A 17,057-nucleotide genomic window follows, 5' to 3' on the forward strand; every position below is an offset into this window, starting at 1 on the left:
ATTCTGGGTAGAGCGAATCTTCCAGATTGGGAAGAATTGTGGGCAGCTCTTCGCCAAGAAGAGATCAGACGACTGACCAAGACGGGAAGTAGCAGCAAAGGAGCCCAGGTCAAGAAAGAGGAGGAAGAGGATGTAGCTCTGGCATCTGTGGGGAAGCAGGAGAAGAGGAAGAAAAAGGACCTTTCCAAGATAAAGTGCTTCATTTGTGGGGAACTGGGGCATTATGCGAACCAGTGTCCAAGAAGAAGAATAAGGGAGAGGCATTTGACTCCAAGGCAACGCCAACGAAGGTGGAAAAGGAGGTAGAGGATGATGATGATTGTGCCATGAGTGCTCATGTACCTTTAGAGAAGAGGTGGGGAGACATCGAGCTGTAGTCAGGAGGACTACAGGCGATGAGGGGCGGGATCCTTCAAGTACCCACACTCTTGGATCATTCCTGGCTACAGGAGCCTCGAAGTGAGAGTAGCAGGATGGCGGATGTCGGTAGAAACGGATGCGGGTGGAGCGGCAGAGAGTGCTAGAAGCGCAGTAGTCGCAGGCAGCGCAGACAGGCTGCAACAGTGCGAGAGGCACAAAGGAGGTTGCAGCAGTGCATGATGGCACATAGAGGTTTGCAGCGGTGCGAGAGGCACAGAGTTGTTGCAGCAGCGCAGAGGCAGCAAAGGGAGCACATGATAGTGGCAGAGAGAGCTTCAACATCAGGAGCGTTTCTATCCTGACAAGGATGTCAGTAGTTGGGTGGATCAGTTATTTACTTCTCAGTAACTGCGTTGCAGTGTAGGAGTAGCAGTAGCACGATGCAGTATGATGAGAGTGAACTGAAGTGCAGCTGCAGTGTTGGGAGAAAGGACCAGCAACAACACGGATGTAGAGGGAGCTGCTATACAAATGTAGCAATGGCAGAGCCATGGGTAGTAGTACAGGATGCAGGAGTGCAGAGGATGTTGGGTGGGGAGGCCTAGCATCAACACAAGTATCGGTGCTGTATAATCAGGGTGATGCTCAGTGTGGAGTATTTCTAGAGCACGGTCCTCGCTAAGAGGGAGTGATGATTTGGGGTAGCATTGGATGTGCTCTAGCCATGAAAATTGGTGGAGAGGCTAAAGCACATGAGACCTCCAAGACTCAGAAATGGTTTGGGGAAATTCTGCCCAGTGAAGGAGATATTATAATAATTAATATTTTTAATGGGTTCCTAAGTCTAAACTTAGGAAAATAAAAATAATAATGGGTATTAATATAAAACTAGGTTAGAAGGTTCTAAATTACATGGATCAAGCCAAATCTAATCTTAGCTGTTGATTAGAGATGTAATCTCGGCTGTTGAAGACTCAACAGAAAAAGTATAAGAGGAGGCTTGAGGGTCAATGGGAGATACACCAAGATTGATCAGTCAGTTCGATTTTCTAGAGTGGGGTTTGCTAAGAGAAATTGAACTAGTGATCAGAGTTGCAGCGAGGGGCAGTGAGTACATAGCAGAGGCAGAGATAGTGCCGGAAGACCAGCGCAAAGGCAGAGAGGCAGATGTAGAGCCAGCAAAAGCTACACAGAGGGCTAGAGTGATTGTGCAGAGGGCTAGAGGGCTTGTGTGAGTGACGTAGAGGCTGCAGAAGTGAAGCAGAGGACCAGAGAGCCTGTGTAGAGCATCAGAGGGCTGACGCAGAGGGTTTCAGGCTGACGTAGTGCCTTAGAGAGGCATTGGAGAGTTTTTGTGGAGCAGACTTGCCGAATATCTGCTTCCGAAGAGAGGTATTACTGCCAGATTGATTTCTCTGTCTGGTGAGCAGTTTGGCACCCAGTTGTACTCAAGAAAAGCTGCCTTTTACCGCCTTTTGAGATAGGACTTTTTTGGGAAGGGACGTTTGTAGGGCCTGGAATTTTTATAATATTTGGTAGGAAGATCAGGGGTCCATCTTGATTTGAAAGAGTATTTTTTATACTTTTTCTTGTTGTGCTTGCGTCGTTTACGGTAGCAAGATGCAGAAGTTATGCATTGGTGTCCTCTATTAAAAGCACCATATCCCCATTCTGGCATTTTGCCAATATTCTTGCACAAAGATGGAGTAAACATATTATTAAATCTTTTAAAATCCTTACAGACCCTTTTTTCTAGGCAATGCTCTTGGATTACCATATCTATATGGTAGTCTGCCATAGCTAATGTCATACCCTGCAATTTGATGTCCTTATCTTTGAAGTTTGAAATATTGCTCTACTGCGTCTGGAAGGGCTCCTGGAAAGCTATGGATATAATACTTGATATATGTAGGATCATTAGCTTTCCCTGCTTGTATAAGTAATTTCTGCATATAGCAGAAGTATTTTTGCTTAAGAGACAAATCTCCTAATCTCTGAGACATGAAAAGAGATTGAAGATGTTCTGCATCTGATCCTACTTGTTTGGATCCATAAAACTGTAAGCCTAAGGCTTCAAGCAGATCACTGTCAGCTGTAGGAGAATCTAGAAATTCATCTTTGGTTGTTTGGGGCAACCAATGCCACCATTCCCATGCAAGACCAGTAAATCCTGCAATAAGGAGATTAGCCATGTGCTTTGGAGTAATTGTACTATCTTCAGCTCGTTTTGCAATACTCCAATTTCCCAAAAGCTGCAAGGCTTCTTTAATCTCTTCTCTGCTTTGGCAGCCTATGTTAAGAATGGGATGTTCTGGCATAGTGGCTATTAGTCTATTTAATGCTCCAATTCCCAAATTTCCTATGTTTGTTATTCTTGATGTACTTGTGGAAGATTCTGCCATAGATTCCCCGAATGTTTCTGGTCCTTCAATTTCTAGGGCCAGAATATCTAAGTAGCTTTGTTTATTTGGCAGCAAAAGATCCCATTGGCTGACAGAATTTAAATCTTTACAAATACTGAAATACAAATTATCTGAAATCCCAAAATCCCATTCTGGTTGTAAATCTGGTTCTATTTCACAAGCAAACAGATCAAGTGACTTTTGTCTTTTATGACCAGACTTAGTTTCTTCTTTTGTAATTCCTTGTCTGAATGGGTCAAAGGCAGCAAGATTCCTTATAGGCTTTTGAAATGACTTAGAGAGTTCTATGACTCTATAATAAATATTTTCAAGAACGGAAAGCCGAATATTTAACTTTTCTATAGCCTTTTTTATTTCATCAGCATCACTTAAAACATGAGATAAGATGTCCATTTTATCTGAAATTTTTTGCAATCCTTCTTTCTCAACTTGATTATCATATATTATTCTGAGAAGATCCTTATGGACATCATCTAAATTCTTTGCTGTTAAATTTGCTTGAAGATTTGAATAATTTAACAGTTTGCATTCATCTGACACACTTGAATCTGTTGTAGAGGATCTAACTGGCATATATTCTTGCTTGATTTTCCCATCAGATTGGTATTGGCGAAAAGGAGTTGTTGGGAGATTTCTTCCTGGGATAAAAGAAGATTCTCCTGTTGGGAGCTTGACTGTTATTTCTGTATTTTCTCTTGGCAGTGACATGAGTCAGAAGTTGTGTTCTGTTACGGTCTCTTACATAACTTCTGTGATTAATTATTAAATAAGACCGCATTAAATGCCACTTATTATTAATGCTAAAACATTAACACCTAATGCTTAAATAAACACTAACTCCTAATAATAGCAAAAACACTATCATAACTTATGTAGGCATAGAGTGCCTCTATATGTTCATTGGAGTGTGATGTGGAACAGTCTCCTCAATATTTGCTCAGTCTGTCATTCTACTTTAACAACATTGACAAATACCTGAGATTTTTCCATAGTCTTTCTCCAATGACCATGCTGATGTAATTCATTTAAAGAGCTATATTGTCTTGGACTCACGAGAGTTATTGAGCAATCCTCTTCCAAGTAGTGTATCATTACATATCTTTTGGAGCAGAAAGTTCTAACAGCATTATTCCAAGATTTTAGGAATTATACCTCAGAAGCAATTGTTTAGATTCTAGTCTTTCTTAAACTAAAAATTCTTTCACAATGAGCTTCATTTTGGAGGGCTTTGATTGAAGCAACAAGCAGAAAAAGAACCAAAATCCTCGTATAACATTGACAAATATCTGAGATTTTTTCGTAGTCTTTCTCCAATTACAATATGTTGATTGAATTCTTTAAAACAACTATATTGTTTTGGACTCTTACTAACGGTATCTTTTTCCAAATAGTGCACCATTACATACCTTTTCGAGCAGGAAATTCTAACAGCATTATTTCAAGATTTTGGAAATCATACCTCAGATGCAACTGTTTAGATTCTAGTCTTAAACCAAAAAATATTCCTTTACAATGAGCTTCATTTTGGAGGGCTTCAATGAAAGCAACAAGCATGAAAAGAACCAAAATCCTGGTATAAATTTGGCATTTGTTTGCTTCTGATGTATTTTACACCGGTTTAACTTGTCAACGTTGTGCATGCGTGAATATTACAAATCTGAATTCATACTGCCCTTAGCTTAAACTATATATGGCATATGTCACAGTTGAATTTTTTTGTTTCTACTGCAAGCACATGTGACACTTGCTTTCCAAATTGGTGTCCTCATTTGGGAGGTTTTACAATTTTTCAGTGGGAATTCAATTTTGTATCTTTCATTTGAATCTTATATGGTCTAAAAATGTATCTTCGGCTTGTTTTCAATTTGGTTGCAGATATTGGTGTTTCTCATGAGGAGGCACTGGACATTTTAAAGGTTGCATGGCGTACAAAAGGGATAGATGGGAACTCTCCCAAGGGTGGCAACCTTCTTGCTGGTAGGGAATCTCCTTGCCTCTTATAGTTTAGTATACAACCATTTAGGGTAGAAGCATTCATTATTCTTTTCCTTTAACCAGAAAGTACATGAGTGTTGAGTATTTTATGCATAAGTTTATTTAGGTTTATACACAAATAATGTTTTTGTATGAATAATGCATTTTTTTTTCTCTCAAAACCAGTCTGCCACTATGTGATAGATTGTGGAGTACAGATCATACAAGGAGTGATGTGAAATGTTTATTTCTGGCTTCAGCAATCTCTCGTGTTGCACAATTTTAAGTAACATGAACATAACAAAGAAACAGATTAGAAGAGCACAAGTATCTAACTAATTAGGGACAGATATGGGCACATTCAAATATGGGAGAAAAAATGGGCATGATTTAATGATGTAAGGTAAGATAAATTTATTAATGCCAATGAATCACAGCAAAGTTGGTCAATGGAATTCAAAAGTACAACTTGTGTGAATATACGTTAGAAGTACCAATCCGACTCCTATCACATTACCAGTTAAACTCTCACCTGAGGTGCAAAGTATTTGCCAAGTGAAAATTCAAGTCGAACTTGGAAGAGTTAGCACTGTCAACTTAGCACCCTCTGTTGAAGTGAGTGATAGCTTCGGAAGATCTTCTGCATAGGCTTGCTGTCTTCGCATGTGGAAGACAATATTTGCCTCTTCTAGGTGCTTGCTTGGTGGAGTAAGTGATTTATGTCTTCTTTCCTAAGTCTTACTTAGGAAAAGTACAATAATTAAAGGAAATTAATTATTGTGGACTATTGAGTCATTTTCCAAGGATAAATAATTTAATTATTTAAGCGAGTTAGAAATAATCTCAACCGTTGTCTCCAAGATGGTTCAAGGGAGATTAAGGTTAGGGATTTGGACTTAATGAAGATTATAAAGTGTTAATTTTAGATAACAATGGTATGTTCTATGCTTTAGAGCAATTTACTTCAATTTTCTTATTAGCCCAATATCAATTTCCAGATTAGCAATCACATTAACAATGATAGTAAATGCAGATAGAACATAAACAATAAGCAGAAGACAAGCCAAGACAAGAGGACACAATATTTGGTGGATGCCAGGGAAAAACCCCAATGTGGGGAAAAGCCTTTGATCAAATCTTCTTATTATTCTTCAAAAGTTCAGTAGAGAGAGAGAGTACATACAAAATTTACTTACCCAATCACTGTCAAAACAGTCCAGCCAAACAGCAGTCAACAAGATGCCCTAACCAAAAAGTCAACGCTGGTCAAACTAGCTGAAAATCTCCCCCAAATGAGCTCGGTCAAACCTAGTCAACTCGGCCTCCAAAGTCAGTCAAAATCAACCTAAAACAGTCTTGAAAATCTTGGTCAAACTCGAGCAACACAAAGTCAATGCTGCGATCAAAAGTTTTGCGGTCAATGCAGGTCAACCTGCTCCAATTGCCTCAGTTTTTGTGCCAGGAGATGCGGCCTCAAAAGATCAGAATAACTGCCTGAAAACTGCAGTCAAATTAGATGAGTTGACCCTCGGTCAACGCCCTTGCGAATAGCCCAAAAACAGTGTTGTGATTTTTGCCTGAAATTTTCGGTCAACCCAAGTCAACGTGAGAAGAGAGAAGAGCTGCTCCTTTGCTGTACGAACCAATGAGGAGACGAGAGAAAGATGTGTTGAGTGATGATCCAAATGAGGAGAATGTCTTATTTATACAATTCGATGAGAGGTGGAGACACATCTATTGTGGCATCATGAGCCTACATTAGACTTCTGGCCGACCTTGACAATTTGCACGTGTTAGAATTAAATTCAAAATCTCACTTCTGCTCATCCAAACAAGATGATCTTTAGATTAATCTTGCACCTCTCGGAAAGAGGAATCCAATAAAAATATCATCTACATCATATGTGCTGTCCAAGGTGGAGTTTGGCCCTAGTTGCTAATTTTAACACTCCCTCTCAACTAGGTAGAAATCCAACTGTCAAATCATCTACCAATCTGTACCATATCTGATAGTATCTGGATTCTGATGTCTATATGCTAGAGCAATCATAGAACACGAGATTCCTCAACAATCGAATCCCTCCTTGGTTGACATGGTGGTATCCATCATGTGTACAAACAACTCACTCAAGTGCTTCCACAACTAGGCAGCTTCACCCGAGATCATACTCGTAGCTATGTATTCGGTCTCACCGGTGCTTATAACAACCGATTTCTGCTTCCTGTCATCCAAGATATCAAACAAAACCCAAAGAGAACCAACACTTGGAAGTGCTCTTGCTATCCTCCACACTGCTTGCCCAGTTAGTATTTGAATAATCATGTAGCTTCACATTTTCGGCAGCGTATCTCAATCTATGAGAGATCGTGCCCCGAAGATATCTCAGAAGATCCTTGGCACCAGTCCAGTGAGGCTCAACCATTTATAAGCTCATCATACTAACTGGAAATCATATGTCCGGATGAAAGTTCACCAAGAACATCAACACGAATGAGTTTATGAAACTCAGAGGTATTTCCGAAATTTGGTTCGACATTACTACCATATAACTTCTGAAAGTTCAGATCCTCGAGGTAGTCACGGGCTTGCAGTGTACCATTCTGCATCTGGAATCCAATTCCCTCTTACTTTTGCAAATGAGAGGGTCTACACTTGTCAGAAATAGGTTGTCCTCAGAAGATGCCAGTATGAGAGGTTTATCATCCACAACCTTTGAGCAATGGTTTGGATCGGTTTCACTCCTAGTGAATCTCAGCTTCATCAGACAACTATAAATCCTCTCATACTAAGCGCGAGGTGTTTTGCTTCAAGTGATAGAGGGATTTCTTCCACCTGCATACATGATATTCCCGATGAATCTCAAACCCCTCGGGTTGTTCCAAGTTTGTGGACTTGCTACATGAGGGGAATAGTCCCTTGTAAGATTTTCCTTTGGTACATCTCAGACATCTACCTTCATGCTCCTTTTGAATTCAAGCATCCCAGTCACCATCTGACTCACATCGGGTAGGGCCCCACAGTAAGTAGACCTTCGGTGCTATAGATGAGATGTGTAAATTGACATGGTACCCAATGGGCCATTCTGCAACTTGATACAAATTGCCAACCCTGAACCCATAAGTACAAGCATCTTTGAAAATACTATTTTCAAACACTTACTTTTCCATCGATGAATGCCAACCTGAAACCTTTGACTTCCATTGCCGAAATGGACACCAGGTTCTTTTTGTGATCAGGTACATAAAGTGATTCTCGTAAATGAATTGAGTTACCCTCATTCAATTGAGGGGTAACATTCCCTACACCCTTTCCGGGATAGGTGGCATTGACTCCAAGTATAATCCCACGATTGTTTCCATCTTTACCAAATTAGAGAGGTCACCCTTTTATCTGATGAAGTGCCTTGAAGCACTACAATCAATAAGCCAGATTCTCAAAGAATCTGAAGGAGAGGGCCAATACAAGATAACGCTTCTTTATCTTATCAGAAACAACATTTGATTCTTCATACCTAGGGTTCCTTGCTTTCTTTGATGAGTCGTCTGTTTCCTTGATGACCCGCATTACCTATCATTCCTTTGATCATTGAAGATGTCCTTGGAATGATTGTTATTATCATCAAGTGATGTGTCCCTACCATTCAGACACTCCTTCGCATAATGGCCGGACTTATTAGTAATTACAACCAAGGCATCTGCCTTTCCTTCCATCCTTAGATCCAGACTTTCCATTGAAGTGATCTTTATGTAGGCCATCAGAAGTACCCGCTGCGCCATTTTGATAATATTCTCTGCATTGGTTTCACTCTCGGTGAATTTGAAGAGGGATGAGGAATCCATTGATCCTTTTGTCCTTTCCCAACTGTCTTCGATGATTGCTCTTTCACTCTTGCTTGGGCATTGTCTTCACCTCAGCTCTGATACCATGTTAATTTTAGGTATGTTTTATGCTTAGAGCAATTTATTTCAATTTTCATAGTTAGCTCAATATCTTTTCCAGATTAGCAATCACATCAGCATTAAAGTAAATTGCAGATAGAACATAAACATAAATCGCAGAAGACAAGCCAAGACAAGAGGACACAAGATGTGGCGCTAGCCAGGGACAAACCCCAATGTGGGGAAACCCTTGATCAATTCTTCTTATATGTTCTTCAATAGTTCAACAGAGAGAGAGAGAGAGAGTACATTTACAACAGAAGTCAACACTTTGACTTATCTAGATAAGAGCATAGATCATCTCTAAGAAGATGATACGTGAGATCAGTTGAAGACATGCTGCTTCAACTGATTCTCCAAGGTGACTCCTTCACCTATCATTGTGCTGCATCTCGTCATCATGCTGCACCTCACCACGCTGCATCATGCTGCACCTCACCACGCTGCATCATGCTGCACCCATCATTATAATGCTGTACCTCAAGCAGTGCACATCATACTGCTGCACCTTATGCTGTACACATCATATTGCTGCACCTAATGCTACACTTGTTGCACCATGCTGCCACAACTGTCCCATGTACCATACTGCTGTCCCACTGTTGGTGACATAGCCATTCCATTTTTGCCATACTGCTGTCCCATTGTTATGCTCCAACAAGCATCATAGCCTAGCTGTCCCAATGTGTTTGCAGCACCATGTACTTGTTGTTGCTGCTGTCCTATTGTGCCACAACTGCACAATGTCATTGCTGTCCTAATTAGCATGTCATTGGGCTATCCCATCATAGTTGCTGTCCCAACATGCTGCTGTCCATGCTTGCTGCTATCCAATGAGTTTGCAGCACCATGTACCTTTGTTGCCATGTCACAACTGCTGTCTTGCCTTAGCATTCTTTTGCTGTCCTAATTTACTATACAGTTGTCCCTTGCAGCTCCATGCTTACCATCTGTTGTTTCACCATGCTGCACTACTGCACTGCATCACAGGTTAGGGCATCACCCTACAACCCTTATCCTCCATACAAATCAGCAAGACAGCCTTCTAAAGACTGCGGTTCTCCAAGGGAATAACCCTCCACACCTATGCTATTCCTTTTGGCTTGTTTAACTGCGGTTAAGGCCACACTGTCCCTATAGCTCCTTCACGTTGTCTAGGGCAGCCTCTTTGCTGTTCCTTTGACCCTTTATACGGCGGCTAAGACTCTGCTGTTCACACAACCCTTCACACTGTCTAGGGCAGCCTACACACTGTCCCTTTGACCCTTCATGCTGCGGCTAAGACTCTCTTGTTTGACTGCGGTTAGGGCTGAATTAGACCAGCGTTTAGGGCTGGATTAGACCAACGTTTAGGGCAGCCTTTTGTCTGCGTTTAGCTCTGCCTTCCATCTGCGTCTACGGCTGCCTTCCATCTGCATCTAGGGCAGCCTCTTGTCATCCAACGTCTAGGGCTTCCACTCCTAGATTTCTCTTCCACTAAAACCCAAGACAAGTGGAGAGAAATTATGTTAGAAGTGTGTGAGAGAAATGACTTTCAAGTCATCTCCTTTTATACTAAAACATTGAGCACGTGGGGTTTATTTGGTTGCTGGCCGACCTTGACGAATTGTCTTATAACACAAATAAATTCATAACTCCATGAATACTTACCAGAATCGGATGATCTTTAGATCAATCCTACATCTCTCGATGAGAGGGATCCAAGAAAAATATCAGCTGCCATAAATAAGATGACCCACATGGAGTTTGGCCCTAGTTGCGAATTTTAACATTAAGATTAAAATAAACAACAGAAAACTACTTTCAAATACATGTTCTCTGCTAGGCTTTGTAAATTGCTCCCATAAATCTGCATACTTTGTTTCAGTTGAGCCATAATTGTCTGCATTGAATTTGTCATTGATTCTTTCAACAGGTATATTTAGAATATCCTGGAGGGACTCAAGGTAGGGAATCTTAGGGGTCCAAACTTGACAGCAAGAGAGGACAAGGTTTGAGAAAGTTTGATTTGTGAAGAATCAAAGGTGCTCGGTTTTTTAGTCATCTCAAGATATGGGTTTTCAGAGGGACTAAAGGTAAGGAATCTGAGAATCCGAACTTGACAGCAAGAGAGGACAAGGTTTTGAGAAAGTCTGATTTGTGAAGAATCAATGATGGTCAGCCTTTTAGTCACTTCAGGATACGGGTTTTCATTTTGTCAATTGTGAGTTGGAATTTCATAATTTGTATCAAGTGTAAGATCAGGTTGTATTGGCTATTTGATTTCCTATGAAACAGTTCATGTGGCCTTCCCTTGTACTTGCTGATAGAATCAAAGCATTCACCGGAGTGAGTGCTACCTATCAATTCAATTAAAAAGTGATGGGAGTGCATTGTGTCATTGGTTGAATTGATAAGAGACTGGAGTAGCTCCACTGGTTCCAACTTTGAACTTTGGTTAATGTGATTTTGTTTTCTTTTGATGGAGTTTGATGTTTGGTTGGCCTCATGTTTAACAGGTGCAAAGACAGCATGGGATTTACTCTGTGAAGAACAGACCATGAAGCGTATTGTCACGTTTTGTGAAGATTTAGATGTGATATTGGGTGGTGGCATTTCTCGTAAGGAAGTTACTGAAGTGGGTAAGTATCACATGTTGTGGTTGAATTATTTCCCATTCTATTTTACACATTGCAACTGGATCTTCTTAAACTTGAATTAGTACAAGCAGAAAAGTAATATTTCTATAGATTTTAATCTGCAAAGGAATGAGAAAGCAGCTGCAGAAGGTTTAATTTATAATGAATTGGTGAAGATGTCTTTGAATTTACCACAAACCTAGAGTATTGAAACTTATCTTCTTTTTACCAGGTGGTGTACCAGGTATTGGAAAAACTCAGCTTGGGTACTAGCACTTGTTCCTTTGAACCTCAAAAATAATTACTTTCTGAAATTTAAAGTATTAATGCTATTCCCATGCAAGTATAATGTTTGACTGATGAAAATCCATGCAGGATTCAACTAGCAATTAATGTGCAGATTCCAGTAGAGTTTGGTGGGCTTGGTGGGCAAGCAGTTTACATCGGTAATGCTCTGCTTGATGATTCAAATACACTTTCCATTTTTGTCTGTCATGCATCCTGAATTTTGTAAACAATAGGGAAACAGAGACTAATTCATAAGAAATGAGTTTGTTTTGTCACAGATACAGAAGGCAGCTTTATGGTGGAGCGTGTTTGTCAGATCGCTGAAGCATGTATAGAAAAATTAAGAGATATTCCCTGCAGTAGTGAAAGAAAGGTTGAAGAATGTCGAACAAAACTAAAAGTTGATGATTTTTTGTCAAACATCTTCTATTTTCGTGCCTGCAACTATACTGAACAAATTGCCGTGATAAACTCTATGGATAAATTCATTGAAGAACATGATAAGGTAAAAACATGGTTAGAATAAGGAAGTTCATGAATGGACTCAGCAATAGTCATATTGGGAAAGCTAGAGTAGTCTTCCACTGCTACCCTGTGCAATAAATGACAGCATTGAATCCTTCTTCCCTTTTATTAAAAATACACAAGAAACAAAATTCTGCGAATTGTGGATCATCTAGTTTGTGTTTTTCCCTGGTTGAAAACTCTAAAACAATACTATATTACGATGCCATTGTAAAAAGAGTGGGTCAAAGAGATGAACATGAAGCATAGCTAAGTAGAACAATTGAATAGTCAAATGCTTTGGAATTGTCAAGCATTGCTTGGTTGGTTGATGGAAGCGGGTAGCTAATATAGTTCCCAACAGGGGTCAATGTGTTGAATTTTTGTAGCTATGGTCGGTCTTCATAATATATGTAATGATAAATTCATAGACACATTCTTCATGTCATTTTTCAAAGAAAGAATTTGAATATTTAATTTCAAATATTTTGGCATCAAGAAAGTCAAGTCAGCCATCCTCATGATCAAGTAGGCCCAGCCTTAGTGTGGCACCCTTTCTGCCTCCCAAGAAAGCTATATATATGTCATTCAAACTTCTCCTCTTGGCACCATTCAAGCTCACAAGGAAAGAACATCTTCCAATCCAAGTGAAGGAGTAAAAGGACAAGAAGGACGAAGACAAATTCAGAATCTTCTCTCTCTAAGTTTGACCTCGTACGTGTGTCTTTCTCTCTCTGTTGACTTTGCACGTGTGACAAGTTTCTGGGCATATCTGGCAGCAGGTTCAAGTTTTTTTGGGTTCAGGAGGAGGCCGAAATTCGGCCTTAACAGAGCAGATCAGGCTGATTTTTTCAATGTTGTTAAAAGTGCGATCGGGATTAAATCGGCGCCGGGAATAAAGCGGAAAAAATCAGCAAAAGCGGGAAAAAAGCGGAAAAAAGCGGGAAAAAAGCGTTTGGCACAAAAATATTCATTTTTTTTCATTTTTTTTCAATTTTTTTAATATCTAAACCATCTACAACATAAAATAAATACATTGACACATAAATATGATAAAAAAACTAATATATAAGATGTTTAATATCATTTCTAGCGCTAAAATCACACATAACATTGAATCATGTCCTGAATAGTAAGTCCTGAGTCCCAACTCAGCCTCAAAATATCAACAAAAAATATGATAATGTATTTCATCATGTCATAATGTCATATACAATAAAATGAAAGTCTAATCCTATTGATTTCCTCTGCCCCTCTTGCGAGAAAATGGCACAACTTTCTCTTTCCCTCTAGATGTAGAAGCTGGTGCCTGTGGTGGTGGAAATGGCAGTGGAGTCTGACGTGCTCTAGAAGCTGAAGAACTAGTAGTAGCAGCTACAGGAGGCTGAGGTAGACGGAGACCACGTCCTCTACTGGTGGTAGTGGTAGCCCGGGTAGGCGGTGTCACCTCCTCCTCCTGCTCCTCCTCCTCCACCTGCTCCTCCTCCTGCTCCTGCTCCTGCTCCTCCTGCTCCTCCTCCTCCCCCTCATCCTGCACTAACCAATCATCAGTGGGATCCATGAGAGGCCTCTCGGTCTCAACCCTCCATTCAGCAGTGGTGTCAATCCCATCCAATGAGATGGCTTCCGTATCAGGTGTCCTCTCTAGTTGCCTCACCCACAATCGAAGATTGTAGTAGACATAGACCATGTCATTAAGTCTATGGGACTCCAACCTGTACAAAGTTCATGAAATAATAATTAATAATTAATATTATAAAAAAAATATTGTTTAAAACTTTAATGAATTCAAAAATTTATTTGGAAATTTGCAATATTTTAAATGTTTAAGTTGTAACCTATTGCGCTTCTTGTTGTGTATTTTTTCAAATACACTCCAATTGCGCTCACATCCTGAGGAGCTGCATGTTTGGCTGAGGATGCGTACGGCAAGATTTTGCAAAAGGGGTACTCTGCCACCATACATCTTCCACCATGCGTCTACAACAAAATTACAAATAAAATTTTAAATAAACATAAGAAAAAAATGGAATTTGAAGAGACAATGAAATTTGAAACAAAGTTACAAAGTACAAACTAAAAAATACCTGGCATTTTAATCGTCCTATCAGTGACAGCCATCTCAAAGCCAAATGTGCCACCTGACATCTTATATGTCTCAATTTGTCTAGAGATCTCTATACGTTGTTCTGGAGATCTCACCATCTTCTGGACACAGGTTAATAATCCTTCCACGACCTCAGCATCAAAATCAAACCCACATGCATAAGAAAATGCAGGGTTCAGGAAAAGCCCAGCAGCATGAATGGGACGATGGAGTGTGTTGTTCCATCGCTCATCAATCACTGCCCATAGAAGGAGTTGTCTCTGAAACCCATCATCTCCCTTATCATCATAGTAGGACCGAATGGCTTCTTTGGCCCTGTCCATGGCTTCATACAAATAGCCCATTGCGGGCTTCTCACCATCAACCAACCGAAGAACCTTTACCAAAGGTTCAGTAACAGCGCACACCTCCTGCACTCCCGCCCAGAAGTCTTCCTGGTATGAAACTAGTCTGCACACGGCCTCTCCTTCTGGTTTGCGGCTCATTGACGAAGCACGCCACTCCTCTGAAAGAAACATTCTCTTCAAATCCCACATAGAATTCAAGAGGGATTGAAGAGATATGAAACTCGTCGCAAACCGTGTAATGGCGGGGCGCACCAACTCTTTGTTGTTGGTGCATTTTCTCATCAAGCTAAGCACAGATGTGTGATTGTAAATAAATTTTGTGATGCTTTTTGATGAGTCAACAATATCTTTGACAAAGGGAATTTTCCCTATGTCCTCTAACATCAAATCAATACAATGGGCAGCACAAGGTGTCCAAAATAAAGTAGGATGCCTGTCCATAAGCATTCTACCAGCAGCAACATAATTTGCAGCATTGTCCGTTATGACTTGGACAACATTTTCTGCACCCACCTCCAAAATAAACACATCCAGCAAATCACATAAAGTTCTTGCATCTTTGATTTGATGAGTTGCATCAATAGATTTGATAAACATAGTCCCCTTGGGACAACTAACCAAGAAGTTTATAAGGGTTCTCCCCTTTTGGTCAGTCCAACCATCTGACATAACAGTGCATCCTGTTTGTGCCCATGATGCCCTAAAATCCTCCAATCTTTGGGTGCAGTCACGCTTTTCCTCTTGAAGAATCCGGCCTCTGAAATCATGAAGAGAAGGGATTTTGTACCCTGGGCCAACACTGGCAATAGCATCAACAGTAGGTTGGAAAAATGGATTATTCCTTACAATGCTGAAAGGAATATCACTCCAGAGGAGAAATTTTGCCATCAACCTATCAGCTTGTTCTTTTTCAGTTCTTTTTAGCATTGAACCGATAGTTGGTTGTGAACCAGGTGTGGTTCGAGGAACAAAAAATGATGATGCAGCTACCGGATTGACTGACGCTGCAGTAGAACCAGTGCCACTTGGCCCACTTCCTTCAGCTGACCTTTTTAGTTGCCTTTTGAGTTCTTCTTTGGCCTCTCTAGTGTGCTCTAATTCTCCCAATGCTCTCATGGCTCTTTGGATAATTTCAGGATTTGTATTTATACAGGGCCCCACATCACGTCCAGGGATTTGTGCAAGGTGGAACTTCAACCTGTACACCCCCCCGCTTATCTCCTTTCCACACAACTTGCAAAACAAGTTTTGTCTATCATTCGGAGCTTTAGGTTCACCATATTCCCAGAAAGGATCCAATTTCCTTGGCATGTTTGTTTTTGAATTTTGAATTTGCAAACCTATGGAAAAATAAGGATTAGGAAATATGAATTTAGGATTACAAATTACAATTTAGCATTTACAAAATTACAAGTTACAAATTTACAAAATCCCAAGTTACCCAACCAAATGACAAATGCCAAAAAACAATGAAAATCAAAAAACATAAACAATGTTTAAAAAAAATGAAAAAAAAAAAAAATTGGTTCCCATAGTCATACCAAGTTACCCATCCCAAATCAATGAAAAATTACAAAAAAATCTTTAAAAACAATGAACATTGAAAACAAATGGTGCCCATATGAAATTTCTCAACCAAAAACAATGAAAAACAAAGTTTATAACAAGGAAAACAAAAAAAATTTAATCTACATACCGTTTTTATGGACAAATTGGTGATCTTGTTTTGGATTTCTCCTAAAACCACTTGGATTCGCTCCCAAACCCTTCAGCTCTCCTCCACAAGGCGTCTCCTCCTCCTCTGCGCGGCGACAGTCAGAAATGACTAAATAAAAATCGATTTTCATAAGTTATAAGCCCGCTGCCCCGCGCCTCGGCGATTTTTTCCATAAAAATCGCGATTTTTTCGGAAAAAATCGTTATAAAAAAAGCCCGCGATTTTTTGGGATAAAAATCGCAATTTATGCGGGATAGTGATAAAATCGCGATTTTTTGAAAAAATCGCGATTTTATCGCGATTTTAACAACACTGGATTTTTTAGGCAGCATCTTGACTTGATAAGAAGACACTTTGACCAGTTTTGACCAGGATTCTCTTGCTTGTCTGTTTGACTTTATTTTGACTAGGAAAGATTAGTTGTATCTCTTGTTGAATTGAAGAGTTTCTCTAAGGAAAAGGTTGCTTGTTTTTTCCCCCAAATGGGTTTTACCAGGTTAATTCTTGTGTTGTCTGTGTATTATTGTTTCATTGTGATCTTTACTGTCCTACTGCTTTTATAGTTGAATTTCTGAAGTGTAATTGCTTAATGATAAACTGTAAGTGCTAAAATAATATCTACATCATTAGAAGTAATTATCAGTTTTCAGAAATTAGTGCTTGTATCTATTGCACTTGAAAAATCAACATGGTATCAAAGGCTTGGTGAAGAGAAGAAGGCATTGAGATCATTTTTGAAATCATCTACTTCTGCAAAGTTAATTTTTGATCATATCTATT

At 39.8% G+C, this 17,057-nt stretch overlaps 1 protein-coding gene across 3 annotated transcripts in view; it reads left to right on the top strand.

Annotated features, from left to right (window-relative positions):
- Positions 1-17,057, top strand: part of LOC149195050 (DNA repair protein RAD51 homolog 3-like) — a 272,949-nt gene that overhangs the window by 69,208 nt on the left and 186,684 nt on the right. For 2 of the 3 annotated variants that reach the window (XM_089408080.1, XM_089408081.1), the window contains exons 2-6: positions 4,659-4,760; positions 11,195-11,317; positions 11,547-11,580; positions 11,690-11,760; positions 11,881-12,107. In XM_089408080.1, the coding sequence (XP_089264206.1) occupies positions 4,659-4,760; positions 11,195-11,317; positions 11,547-11,580; positions 11,690-11,760; positions 11,881-12,107 (557 nt within the window). The remainder of the gene's footprint in view (positions 1-4,658; positions 4,761-11,194; positions 11,318-11,546; positions 11,581-11,689; positions 11,761-11,880; positions 12,108-17,057) is intronic. The other variant, XM_089408082.1, reaches the window with a different exon arrangement.

Source organism: Pinus tabuliformis, chromosome 2_2 (genome assembly GCF_031772625.1).
Source record: "Pinus tabuliformis cultivar Carrire ecotype Pingquan chromosome 2_2, CPIR1, whole genome shotgun sequence".
Taxonomy (NCBI): domain Eukaryota; kingdom Viridiplantae; phylum Streptophyta; class Pinopsida; order Pinales; family Pinaceae; genus Pinus; species Pinus tabuliformis.